This window comes from Tupaia chinensis, unplaced genomic scaffold (assembly GCF_000334495.1).
Source record: "Tupaia chinensis unplaced genomic scaffold, TupChi_1.0 Scaffold000563_1, whole genome shotgun sequence".
Classification (NCBI taxonomy): domain Eukaryota; kingdom Metazoa; phylum Chordata; class Mammalia; order Scandentia; family Tupaiidae; genus Tupaia; species Tupaia belangeri.
The window spans coordinates 3310859-3325849 of NW_006160076.1; the positions used below are offsets into that span (position 1 = coordinate 3310859).

The 14991-nt window shown below is 34.4% G+C and overlaps 1 protein-coding gene across 1 annotated transcript in view; it reads right to left on the reverse strand.

Moving 5' to 3' along the window:
- KPNA5 (karyopherin subunit alpha 5) overlaps positions 1–14991 on the reverse strand; it is a 58240-nt gene that overhangs the window by 21403 nt on the left and 21846 nt on the right. Inside the window, exon 9 of the mRNA XM_027775441.1 lies at positions 6298–6397. Coding sequence (XP_027631242.1) covers positions 6298–6397 — 100 coding nt within the window. The remainder of the gene's footprint in view (positions 1–6297; positions 6398–14991) is intronic.

The window sequence follows — 14991 nt, forward strand, 5'->3', positions numbered from 1 at the left end:
TAAATAAGAATCCCCAAAGCACAGTTGATAATCCCCAAAATAGACAAGTGGGATTACATCAGACTAAGAAGTTTCTGCATGGCAAAAGACACAGTAATCAATGTGAATGGACAGCCCTTAGAATGGGAAAAAAATTTTGTAAACTATGCATCAGATAAGAGACTGATAACCAGAATACACAAGGAACTCAAGCAGCTGTTCTGAAAAAAGATGATCAACCCTATTAAAAGATGGGAGAATGAGTTGAAAAAACCACTCTCTAAAGATGACATATGAATAGCCAAAAGTCATATGAAAAAATGCTCAACATCCCTCATTGTAAGGGAAATGCAGATCAAAACAATGAGATACCACCTAATCCAAGTCAGAATGACTAAGATTAAAAAAACGGTAAGTGCTGGTGCGGGTGTGGTGAAAGGAGAACTCTCTTACACTGCTGGTGGGAATGTAAATTGGTCTAGCCACTGTGGAGAACAATTTGGAGATTCCTCAAAAATCTACAAATAGAACTATCACATGATCCAGCAATCCCACTCTTCGGTATCTACTCAGAGGACAGAAGAATTCTTCATTGGAAAAGTGCTTGCACATCGATGTTTATTGTGGTACTATTCACAATGGCTAAAACATAGAACCAACCCAAATGCCCACGAACCAACCTGAATGCCCAGATGAATGTACTGAAAAACTGTGGCACATATACTCTATGGAATACTATTCAGCCATTAAAAAAATGATAATATGGAAGATTTACTGCTGAGTGAAGCAAGCCAGGCTATGAAGAAGAGACATTGTATGTCGTCACTTAATATATACTGAGTGTTCATATTCTATGACTGAAACTGATTGACTAAAGGATATAGAAACACAGTAAATGGATGTAAATACCAGATACAGTGTGTGTAAAAGAGTAGGGTCTGAGGAAGGATATTTAGAAGAATAGAGAGGCAAAGCATTAATGGGACAAAGAAATGTGGTATTATCTGTTGAAGATATTTTATAGTTTTATCATCTGGACTAAGGAGAAATGTTCACATGTTGAAATATTCACTTTGTAAGCTAAATAATGTGATTAAAGTATAAAAAAGAGAAATTAAAAAGTAAATAAAAAGCAATACAATAAACATAAAAAAAAGATTTGAATCTCAATCATTTTTAAAAGTGAAAAAGAACACTGAGACCAAAAACTTCAAGTATCATTATTTTGGGTAGAGAAAACAGCTAAAGCAAAGTTAAAATTTTGTCAGTTTAAGGAGCAGTTAGCAGGCCAAAGTAGCTGCAGTAAGATGACAAGGAAAATAGTAGTAGTTCAGTCGGAGAGAAAACAGAATGGCCAGTATTAAAAATTCTTGTAGAGGGACCAGAAGATGGCATAATGGTTACATTGTTGGACTTCCACATAGTCAACAGTTCAAGTCCCGAACCCAGAAGCTTCAAATTCACACCGGGCTTGTGTATGTGCATGCTCAAGATCGTAAGAGGAGACAAGGGAATGTGGCATAGCCATCCCCCCACAGGTTGATTTCTCACTTCCTGTCTCTCTGTATCTCTGGAGAGCACATGTTCCCTATAGCAAAAAATCTCTCTCAAAAAAAAATTCTTGTAGGATATTTAAAAAATTTATCTTTTACTCCAAATAAAATATGTGAGCTACTGCAGGGTTCTGAACAAAGATGTGGTAGACATGACATTTTAACAGGATCTGCTGGCTGCTTTCTCAGAAATAAAAAATGATGGGTAAGCAAACTAAAGCAAAATTTGTTGGGAGGTTATTATAGTAACTTAGGTGACAGATGGGAGTATGGAGCAGGTAATATGAAGCAAGATGATGTATTATTTTCCTCAATAATATGGTCCTGAAAAATTTCAGATCTACAGAAAATTTGCAAAATTAGTACAATAGAGACCTATATACTACTTAACATTTTGCTGTATTTACTCTCTGTCCCAACATTCAAATGCATGTGTGTGTATATATGGTTTTACTGGATCATCTGAGAACCAACTGCTATTATCACAATACTTCACCCCTTACTAGTTTAACATAAGGCTCTTAAGAAAAAGGACGTTCACATACATTCTTCTACCGCAATATAATGATAGAGTTAATATTGACATGATACTGTGACCTAAGGTATATTCAAATTTTCTAAGCTAAAAATTAATTTTGATTTGTGATCTTAAGTATTAAATATTGCGTTTATTTGTTCTGTCTCTTTAGCATCTTTTTCTTAAAATGAGGTTTACTGGGGCTATCAGATGACATAAAGGTTTTGTTGCTGGACTCCCGCATGGCTGACCTTGGTTCAAGTCCTGGACCCTGCGGCTTGAAAATCATGTCAGGTGTGTATGCATGACCAAAATCCTAGGAGGAGAGTTGAGGAAAAGGGATTGAGGTGTGGCCATCCCTCTGAGGGAACGGGGGTGATTTCTCACTTTCCCTCTGACTGTCTCTGTCTCCATCTCTTTGGTGAGTGCACACTCCCTAAGGCAAAAATCCCTTAAAAAAAATTAGGCATACTAAGGTATAAGCTACATACAGTAAAAAAATCACACTTGATTTAGCTTTATAATTCTACTGGAATTTTACCAGATGTATACAGTTCTACAGCTACCATCCAATCAAAATACTGAATATTTCTATCATCTCAAAAAATTCCCTTTGCCTCTTAGTAGTCAATCCCCTTCCTTCAGGTAATCACCAATACAATTTTTGCTCTCATGGTTTTGTCTTTTCCAAATATTATATAAATGGAATTATGCACGATGTAGGATATGTGTAGCTTCCTTCCTTGAGCTCAATGCTTCTGAAATTCATTCGTGTTGCATGAATCAGCAATTTCTTCCTTCTTAAGTAATAGGTAAATTTTATTCTATTCCATGAATGTGTCATAATTTGCTCATCCATACACCAACTCATGTACATATGGACTATTTTTAGTTTGGTATAAATATTTCCATATACGATGTAGGATATGTGTAGCTTCCTTCCTTGAGCTCAATGCTTCTGAAATTCATTCGTGTTGCATGAATCAGCAATTTCTTCCTTCTTAAGTAATAGGTAAATTTTATTCTATTCCATGAATGTGTCATAATTTGCTCATCCATACACCAACTCATGTACATATGGACTATTTTTAGTTTGGTATAAATATTTGCATATAGTTCTTTTTGAAAATTTATTTATTTACATTCATTCACTGTACATCACTACAGCATACAAAATGTTTTTAAAGACAGGCTATTTCAGATCTCTTAGGTAAGTACCAAATAATGATAATGCTAGACAGTTTCAGTGCAGTGAGTTGGAAAAACTGCAATTGGAGTGGATCCAAGAAAGAGTGTGAGGAGAGAAAGTGGACAATATGGTAATAGATAAATAAGAACTTTTGCTTCAAAAGAGAGCAAAGAAATGGGTGATATTTAACAGGGAAATTTATCAATGTCCCTAGGGGTCAAGAGAAGATTTAAGCTGAGAGAAATAATATCTTATATCATATTTTTTTATAGTATTGAGAATGACTAAAGAGAGGAGAAAACTTGATAATGCTGGAGAGAGAAAAGGAAACTGCTGGAGTGATGGCCCTGAAAGGAAGAGAAAAGTACAGTATACAAGTAGAGGAATAAACTTTATATAGGCACACGGAAAAAATAGCTATGACCAGAAAGTACAATAGGCAAGTACAAATGATGACATGATGATAAATATGGTAATAAGAAACTATGGTAGTTCCCTTCTGTTTTCTTCAATTTTCTCAGTGAAATAGGAAGCAAGGTTGAGAGTACGGATAAGGGAAAAGGAAGAAGGTAATAGCACAAAAAACAAAAATGAGAAATGGTATGTTAATTAGTGATCTGCCAGCTGTAAAATAATGTATATTAACTAATATTAGAAGTGTGAATGGCCTGGAATTCAGATTACCATATTAATTCTCAAAGTTCATGTAACATCTCAAAGTCTTTTACACCCCACAGGGTACAGCCATGCCATAATCTCTTCTCCATTCTCCTCTCAGGATTTTGGGTATGCACTCACACAACCCTGGCTTGATTTTCAAGCCATCAGGTCTGGGACTCAAAATACAGTTGGCCATGTGGGAATCCAGTGCTTTAACCACTATGCCACCTACTGGACCCCATGGACAAATGATCTTAATCTTTTTGGAGAGTTTTAATTTCTTATAAAAATTAAAATAAACAAAATTTAGCCTAGAAGATTTCTTAAGTCCATGATACATAAATATCTGGTTACAGCAGTTGTCTCTGGACCAAACAACTTAAGGAGTGGTGGTAAGAGTAGATGCGAAAGCTAGACTCCCAAAATATTTGGACAAGAAGCCATTTAAAAGCTGAGGTGTGTCCTGGCGTGTTCAGGGAAGCCATGCTCTAAATCCGTAAGTTCTGAAAAGAGTGCTCAACCAGGAAAAGTAAAGACACATACAGAAATAAGAGAATAAAATGCAACCAAGAAATGACCAGTTTAATGCCAGGGACAAGAAATTACAATACAATGTTAAATGTTAACTTCTAGGATTTAAACGGAAAGATTGGATCACAGCAATACTGCATATTCAGCAGAAGAGAGTGTGAACATAAGACTGAACTCGAAAAACAGAATTTTATGACTTTTGAGTAAAACATTACTGATTTTTTTTACTATGCTTTGTTTTCCCAATTTAAACATACTTTCTTTCGAGTTGTTGATAGGTTCAGCAATTGGTTAAAATATTTTTCTTGTTTGTTTCTGTAAGTGGAAATATAAACATTTCTTCTTTCCTGACCCCTCTTGAATTGGAAGTATTTGAGAGTATTCTTATTTTGTGGCAGAAGGATTATTAAGTTCAATAATGCTTGTTGCATTGAATTAGAAATTAGAAATACTCATTATTGGACAGGGCTTTGACTGGAATGTCGTATCTGAAGCTCTTAGAAAGATGGCCTGTTACCATAAATAGTACTGCCTGGCAGAGAGGATTAGAGAAAGTATATGAAAGAATTTATAACATAAAATAACCTTAAGACTTTGAAGGAAGAAAAAGAGACTGATCTTTGCTAGCAGATGGTGTATCATAGAATACTTAGTAAGCAGGGCTGAATTGAGGTTTATGTGAGACTTGTGTACTAGGCATTTGCTTTTCAACAACTTGAGTAGTTGGCATGTATATATTTTCTCAAAAATATTTAAAACCATACTGTTTCTGTTGCTATACAGTCACAAACAAAATTATAAGAAATATTTTAAATATCTTTAAAATTTAGTATTTTGACATTTTGAAAGTTGTTTTATTAATTGTCAAGAACTATAGAGTATGAGTAAAAATTTTTTGATACGTAAAGTAAATGTGGAGGGAACCAGCAGTTAGCGTAATGGCTATGTCGCTGGACTTCCAGGTAGTCCTACGACTGCGGTTCGCGTCCCGGACCTGGTGGCTTAAAACTCACGCCAGGCACGTGTGCGTGCGTGCCCGAGATCCCAAGAGGAGAGTGGAGGAGAAGGGATTGTGGCGTGACCATTCCCCCTGGTGGGTGATTTCTCGCTTTCTGTCTCTCTGTCTGTCTCTGTCTGGCGAGCACACGTGCCCTATAGTGAAAACCTCTCAAAAAAAAAAAAGTAAATGTGGAAAACTGTAAGAATAAATAAATAAATAAATAAATAAATAAATAAATAAAAATCACACTTTAATTCCATTCTTCTACAAATTTTCTGAAGTCCCCTCATAGTGATTTTGGCTCCTGGCTATTAGAAAAGATGATCCTAGCCTAGAGATAATCCTTTCAGACCCTTCTCCTGGACAAATGGCACCAGGATCAGTCTGTTCGTAGAAGTTGCCTAATAAGACATGAAATCCTCTGACAGGTGTAGCCCTATCTGTATCAGCTGAGGTAGGTTCTGTGGTATAGACCAACAGAAATGAGCATAGGCAATGTCACTGAAAAAGATTCCCGTTTGGTGCTGACAGATGGCATGGTGGTTAAGGTGCTGGACTGCCACATGGCTGACCACAATTCATGTCCTGGTCCTGCTGGCTTGTTTTTGTTTTTTTTTTTTTCTCTCTCTCTAGTCAAATTGAGAAATAATAGCAATAAATAAAATTAAGCAAATAATTTTTAAAAAAGAGCAGATGCAAAGAACACTTTTACTCTAAGTCCTTTGAATTTTGTATTGTGCAAATATTGTTTAGTCAATAAAAAAAGATCATCAACAAAAAAGTTCCTATTATCCTCAAAAAAAGAAAAAACTATTAAAGACATAAGTTTATGGAGATAAAGTCCTTAATTTGTGTATTTTATGCATACCTTACTAAAGTTTGGAGGAGGATTTTTGCCTCTACATAAATTTGAGAGGGCCCATACAGCATTTCTTGTTGTTGTGAGTCTGTTTGAATTTGTTAATAACATGCCAAAAAAAAAAAAAAGAAAAATGGAATTGTCACTTTACATTAATTTTTCTTTTGCTTTTCCTATCATAACATAAAAATCATCTTCGATATATTTCATAAGATATTAAAAGGGGTGAAACAGGAAACAGGAGTCTTTAAAATTCATTGTATTTTCAGAAACAAAATAAGTGTTTGATAGTTCTATTTTCCGAAGTTTGAATCTACAGTCTGAATGGATTCTTAAAAGAAATACAAACATTTTTAATATAAAGGTGCCATGGAAATTATTTTCTACATACTTTTAGAAGATTACTTTTGTTTTAACTATGAAAGTAATATAGGAATTCAAGAAGCATGGAATAGAGGATCAAATTAAATGAAGACCACCTATTGACAAGAGAAATTTTGTGTTTACTTCTTAATAGACTGTGTGTCTTAATGTTTTTTTATCTGTTTGCAAAGAACTGTGGCAACTGCTAAGAAACCGAGTGTCTGAAACAAGAACTAGCCTCAGCCTTCTAAGGTGTTTTTATGTACAGGTTTTTTCACAATGCAGTAAGTTATGTATTAGTTATTTATATTGAAATAGAACATGTCCTAAAGTAGTGATCTTTGAAATTTTTAGGGACTTGTGGACACTGCTTAGACCATAATGGATCCTCACCTCAGAAAAAAAGCATATACACCAGACGTTTGGCATGTAATTTAAGAAGTTTGTTAACCTCCTAAGGACTATCAAAAATCTACTAAAAAATACAGAAAACCTAGGTTTTAAAAAATCCCTATCTTAGGGTGGAAAATGGCAAAAATTATAGAGAGCTGATTTTTAGGAGTTCATTGCTCCCCAGAATTACTGAAGAAATTTGCAAACACTGTCAGACTCAACTTTAGTGGAACTCAACAAAACAGACAAAAATTTCTAACAAGAGAACTTTCTGTCAGGAAAAGTCTGAAATGCAGTAGAAACGCTTTCTGGCATTTTAGCTTACCATTGTTCAGTCTCTTTCTTAGCCTGGGAGCAGCCTTACAGATGGCAGTCATGGGCCAACACCATGGCCTCGTGGTCAAGGGAGCCAGATCCCACATGGCTAACACAGTGGTTTATACCCCAGCCTTGGTGGCTTGAAATACATTTCAGGCATGTGTGTGTGCATGCCTCAAATTCCGACAGGATGGAGAATAGGAGGAGAAGGATTGTGGCATGACCATATCCCATTACAAGATGCTTTCTTCCTCTCCCTTCCCCTTTCTCTTTCTCTGACAAATGTAAATAAATGCTCTCTGGCGATTAAAAAAAAAAAAAAAAAAAAAAAAAGGTGGCCCACTGTAAGAAAAATATATAAATTAAAGGAAACTGTCCCTAAGGAACCAGAACACTGAATTTACTATAAAAAGATTTAAACCACTGTCTTAAATATAAATATGGGCTAAAGGAGCCATAGCCAAAAAGTTAAAGGAAACTAGGACAGCAATGTCTCAAGAAATAGAGAATTATTAATAAAGAAGGAAATTATAAAAAACAACTAAATAGGAATAATGGAGCTGAAAGTACAATAACTGATATCCGAAATTCAATAGAAGGGTTCAACAACAGATATGAGTAGGCAGAATAAAGAAATCCACAAACCGAGAGATGACAAAAATGAGGAACAGGGTCTAAGACAATTGTGGGACACTATCAAGCATACTAACATAGGCAAAGGACAAGACCAAAAATGAAAGAAGAGTAAGGGGAAAAAAAGGTATTTAAAGACATAATGATTGAAAATTTCAAATTTAAAAAAGATATAAATCTACACATCCATGAAAATAAATAAACTCTAAGTAAGATAAACACAGAGATCCACTTCAAGACACAGTATAATCCAAATGCCAAAAACAAAAGATAAAAGAGAGACTATTGAAAACAAAGAGAGAGAAATGACCAACTGTATACAAAGACTCCTCATTAAAGTTAACAGATAATTTTTCAAAAAACAATCGCAAAGGGATAGAGGCAAAGAAATGACATATTTAAAGTGCCGAAACAAAAAAAGAAGTCAACCACAGCTATATTCAGTAAAACTATACTTCAAATCTGAAAGAAAAAAATCAGAGATTCCCTGATACATAAAAGCTAAAAAAGATCATCACTAGTCAATCTGTTATACAATAATAACTAAAGGGAATCCTTTAAGGTAAAATGGAATGGCAGTAAATAATACGTCAAAACCACACAAAGAAATGAAAAAGATTGCTAAAGATAACTACACAGGTGAATATAAGAGCAAATGTGATTTTTTTCTGGCTTATTATTCTTTTTTTCCTACATAATTAAAAAGACAAAGAAATAAAGTACTGATTATGAATATATGATAATGACCACAAAATGTGTAATACTGCAATTATTGACAATAACAAAAAAGTGACTGCACAAATGTATTGAAGCATATTTTCATGTAATTTTGAAGCTAAATTTGTAGTAATTCAAACAAGCTTGCTGTAACTTTAAAATATTCACTGTACACTCCCTACAACCACCATTAAGAATATAACTTTTAAAATATACAGAGAAGAAAATGAGAAGGGAATCAATACTATACATTACAGGAAAAAAAGAACAAACATGAAAAAAGGAAATTATTGAGGAATTAAGGGAAAAAATAATGACACAAAGATGATATATAACAAAATTGCAGAAGTTTGTCCAGTAGTTACACTAAATTTAAACGAATTGAACACTCAAATTACAAGGCAGTAATAAGCCAAATGCATTTTTAAAAAAAAGAAAAAAATCCATCTATAACACTTGTTGCAGAAGACTCACTTTAGATTTAAAGATGCAAATAGGTTGACAATAAAAGGATGGGGTGGCCAGCAGGTGGTCAGTGGTTAAGGCACTGGACTCCCATGTGACTGTGGTTTAAGTCCCATATCTGGTGACTTGCTTTCTCATTTTTCTCTCTCTGGTAAGAGCATGTAAATAAAATAAATCTGTCCAGCAGCAAATTTTAAAAGATAATAATACATAAAACTAAATAATTCTTTTAAAAAAGTAAATGATGGAAAAAAGATTTTCCATGCAAATAAAAATCAAAAGAGCTAGAGTAATTATACTTTTACCAAACAAAAGATACTTGAAGTCAAAAATTGCTTCAAGAGAAAACAAAAGATACTCCACTTAATAACAGCAGAATACATTGGTTCGTCGGAAAAGTCATGACATATTTTTCTATACAAAAATGCGTTAAGACTTTTCTGATGACCCAATATATTCTTCTCAAGTGCACATGGAACATTCTCCATAATTTAACATAATCATATATTAAATTACAAAGACTATTTTAAAAGCCTGATGTCATATAGTGTCTTCTCCAACCATAACAGAAAGAAACTAAAAAGCACTAAATGAAGTTAAAAATTAGAAAATTCACAGATACGTGGAAGTGAAATTAAGTGACCCTCTTTTTTTTTTTTTTTTTTTTTTTTTTTTTTTTTTTTTTTTGACATAAGAAATGTGTGCTTACCAGAAAGAGATAGAGAGAGGAAAAGTGACAAATCATCCCCCGGGGGTGATGGCCATCTCACACTCCCTTCTCCTGGATTCTCATCTCAGGATTCAGCGTATGCATGCCCCAAGAGTGATTTTAAAGCTGCTGGGTCCAGGACACAAACCATATTCGGCCACGTGGGAGTCCAGTGCCTTAACCACCATATGACCTATTAACTTCAATTAACACTCTTAAATAAGAGTGGGCCTAATAAATTAATAGAAATTAATAAATGTAAAACATAAACAAACACACAAAAAGAATAGCAAATACTTACAGATAAATTAAAATACTCAAACCATCAATATACCAAAACTTGAGAGATTCAGGAAAATCAATGTTCAGAGGAAAATTCATAGCTGTGAACACTCACATTAAAAAAAAAAAAAAAAACCTCAAACCAACAAATCAATCTATCACTTTAATAAAATAGAAAATTAGAGTAAATCCAAAGCTAGCAAAGGAAAGAAATAAAGAGTAAAGCAGAGATCACAAGAAGAACAGGAAAACACTGAAGAAAATCAACTAAGGGTTGAACTACTGTAGAATAGAATAGGTAATTGTAAGAACTCTTACAACTCAACAAAATGGGCTAAGGACCTAACAGACATTTCTCCAAAGATAATATACAAATGACCAATAAGCAAATGAAAAACTGTTCAACGTCATTAATCATTAGGGAAATGCAAATGAAAAAAACAATGAAATACCATCTAAGAACCACTAGGATGGCTTAACTCAGAATAACAAATAAGAACTTTTGGTAGGGCCAGATGATGACTTAGCAGTAAAACATGACACTCAGGCAATCCCACAAAGTAAGGTTCCCAGTTTAAGTTTGGGTATCTTCTTAAGTAAGCCAGGCATGCACTTGCCCATGATTCACAGATGGCTGAATGATGAGAGATCTCAGTGCTAAGCCATTGTTGGTGGTACTGTGTCTGTCTCTTTCTGTCTCTGTGTCTCTTATGGAATACATAAATTTCTTTTTTTCAGAAGAATTGTGTTGGTGAGAATGTGGAGAAATTGGAACATCACACATTGCTACTAGGGAGGTAAATGGTGCAACTGTTGTGAGAAAGGATCTGGTAGTTCCTAAAAAGTTTTCATGATAATTACCATATGATCTGGCAAATTCCACTTCTAGGTATATGTACACCCAGAGGAAGTGAATATTAAAGATCCAAACAAAAAGTTGTCCATGAGTATTCATGACAGTACTACTTTAAACAGCCAAAAGGCAGAAACAACCTTAAATTCCATCAGCTGAAGAATGAAAAACAAACGGTGGTACAGTCACGTAAATGGGTTATAAAAAGAATGAAGTACTGATACATGCTACAATATAACTAAACTTGGATAATAATAGAGTGGGAGAAAGAAGCCACACACAGAAAGCTGTACACTGTAGGATTCCATTTCTGTGACATATCTAGTATAAGAAAATGCATAGACAGAAAGCAGAGTTGTGGTTTCTAAGGGATGGAGAAAAAAGAAAAGTAGGATGTGACTGCTTAATGGGTGCAAGGTTTATGTTCCAGGTGGAGAAAACATTCTGGAATCAGAAAGGAGTGATAGTTTCATAGTATTGTGAATATACTTAATGCTAGTCATTGTGCACTTTAAAATAGTACATTTTAAAATGTTAGCTGTACAAGGGGCCTTCAAAAAGTTCAAGTTAATAGATACTATAAAAGTTATTCACGAATTTCCAAGATTTTTTGCACCAAAATAAACTTATAGTTTAATTTTATTTTCCATGAACTTTTTGAAGTTCCCTTGTATTTTACCACACTAAAAAAAGTCTCTGTTCTAAAAGTTTTTCTGAAAATAAATTTGAAGCCTCTTTTCAGTAAATTTATTTCAGGCATTGCGGGCCTTCTTTCTTTGTTAGAACTACTTAATGCTGCTGATGCTGCACAAAAGCAACCAAAGACATTTGGTAAGGGAATGGGTAAGACTGTGTTCCAATAAAATTTAGTTTATAAAGGCAAGGAGCAAGCCAGATTGGGCCTGAAGGTTGAAGCTGGCTGACTTCCGCTCTTTCTGTATTAATGAGGTTATTATAAAAATTTCAAAACTCTTCTTATGCAGATATGCTGTCTTTATTATAAATTAAAACAATTCAATTAAAACAAAGTTTAAACAGTAGTCTATGGTAGCAAAAGGTTTAGATTTACTGAATATCAAATGACTTGGTAATAAAATTTAAAAGAACTAAAAAATGATATATTAATAATTTTAATACATTCTTATGCATTAGCTAAATGTGAATTTCAATGTCAAAAGACAATCCAAAATCATTTTAATAACGAATTTTTTCTTTTACCCAACTGATAGAATCTAGTAGGTAACTTAACTTTATTACTTGAGATGGTTAATTTGGGGTGTCAACTTGCCAGGACTTAAGGATGCTTGGAAGACTTATGAGACATTGTTTCTAAGTGTATCTATGAAAGTTTAGATAGATGAGATCGGCATGTGAGTCCATGGGCTGAGAGGAAGATCTTTCAATGTGGGCGGGTAATATCCAATTGGGCAGGAGAACAAGAGGGAGAAGATAGGAAACGGTGTTCTGTTTTTTCTCTCTATATATTTTTCTCTTCACTTTCCCTTACAGTGCTTACTGTATGTTCTGCTCTTACACATTGCTTCTTCTACCCCTGATCCTCTACTCAGCTCTGGGCCCCTCCAGTCAAACAGACGCCAACGTCTTTAACTTTTGTACTCTGCATTCATACAGGTAGCTGCCCAAGGGACTGTTTCAGACCTAGGACAGGATCAGTACCAGCTTCCCCACTTCAGAGGTTTTTAACTGTTTCATGACTATAGACAGTCATCTTGGGATTTTTCTGGCCTATAAGTGTATGAGATAATTCCTTTTATAAATCTCTTCTTTTAAATTAATACTTAATATTGGTTCTGTTTCTCTGGAGAGTCTGATGAATAAATTACCTCTCCCTATTTTTTTTTGGAGAGGTTTTTGCTATAGGGCATGTGCGCTCGCCAGACAGACAGAGAGAGACAGAGAGACAGAAAGCGAGAAATCACCCCCCCAGGGGGGATGGTCACGCCGCAATCCCTTCTCCTCCATTCTCCTCTCGGGATCTTGGGCACGCACGCACACGCACCCAGCATGAGTTTTAAGCCACTGGGTCTGGGATGCGAAACGTGGGAGTCCAGTGACATAGCCATTACGCTAACTGCTGGTTCCCACCTCTCCCTATTTTTTTAATGAAACTTTAAAACTCTCTAAGAAAACTCCACAATGAATCATTGCAATTTTCCAACTGTCTAACACCATTTTCTGAGATTATTTTTATAACTAGTACTACAAAGCTGGGTACTGTTGTTCTCTACTAGTTTTACTTGTCAGTTTGTTTTCTTCAGTCATGATTTAAAAGTTTCTAAGCTCCTTAGGACTTATAGGGACTAGACCTACAAAACACTATTTGATAAACCATTGCCCACTTGAGATAGTAACAAAATAACAAAATGATCTAAAGACAGAAAACCAAAAGTCAAGAGAAGCTGCTGACTTTAATCTATAAATCATAGAATCAACTCAGAAAAGTCTCAAATTGGAGCAATAAGGGTTGCTTTTAATATTATAGACTTCAAAAGGACTCTGATAATAAATTCTAAATAAGTTTTTTCTTTCATACCTTAGTAAAATTTTCAAATCTCACAGGACTTTAACTGTGGACATGTCCAGACTTAATGAAATTATAGACAGTGGGTTCAGTAGCCTGCACAGTTAGTCCTCAATTAATGTCAGTTCAACAAAGTCATGCTAAGAAATCACTTCTTTCCACAGAAAGATACTTTCTCTAAGGAAGTAAAATATCTTGCAAACTAGCTCCAGATATTTATTTTCCTATGCAATTGATAATCTGGAGAATGACAGAAATTACAGAGTAAAATTTTTTCTAATAACTATCTCCTCAATTAGCTTTTTCCCCACTATTTGCTATTGACTTTCAGCTTAAATAAAGATCCTCTTTATTTAAACAACTTGTATAAAGAAACTTACTTTCATATAATTTTGTCACTTCTGTAAAGAACCTTATCATTTCTTTATAAAAAATGTATGGGACCAGCAGATGGTGTAATGGTTACATCACAGCACCGCGATATAGTTGACCATGGTTTGAGTTTCGGACCTGGTAGCTTAAAATTCACACCAGGCACACGTGCATGGATGCATGCCCAAAATCCCAAGAGGTGAATGAAAGAGAAGGGATTTCGGCATGGCCATCCTTGGGGGTTGATTTCTCATTTTCTGTCTCTCCCTCTCTCTCTCTATCTCTGGCAAGTGTACTTACCCTATAGCAAAAAGCTCTCCCTCTCTCAAAAAAAAGTGTAAATTAGTTTAAGAAAAAAACACTATATAAATCACTGAGTAAAACTTATAGTCCTACAGAAAAATCTCTTATGATCTTTGTTGTCCGAACATTTCAATATCAAACAGAAAAACCTACCTATATCCTGAAAACACCATCAGTTCAAATATTAAATATTCCCCACTATAGAAACATTTGAATTTTATTTTATTATAAACTACTACTATTTTTGTAGAATAACTGTTTGGGTACAATAAGCATAGGCAATGACTATTATTAAGTATGGTTGAAGGGAACATAAAAGACATGGACCCAATAAAAATTGAAAATTTTTCCTGTTTTTTTTTTTTTTTTTACGTACTTTGAGGCTACTGTAGGCATGGCTAACCGTAAGCCAAATTTAAAAGTACCACTGAAGAACTTCATTATGTATGCAGAAATATTGGAATATATAGTTTTCTTTTCTAAAAGTAGTATTTATCTGATTGTGATAAACTTAAACAAAATACTTACTCTAAAAGAGGTGGAAGTATTTCACAATTCAAAACAAAATCTCTGCATTCTGCATTGTCACCAGCAATATTACCAAGCGCCCAAACAGCCTTAGAAAAATAAAAAAAAAAATCTCGAGACAATATCTTTAATAAAATGTTCTCTCTTAACAAGATTTTAGGACTGAAAGATCAAAATGATAGTGTTCAATAACATGTTAAAAAAAACAGGGCAGTAAGAAAGGAA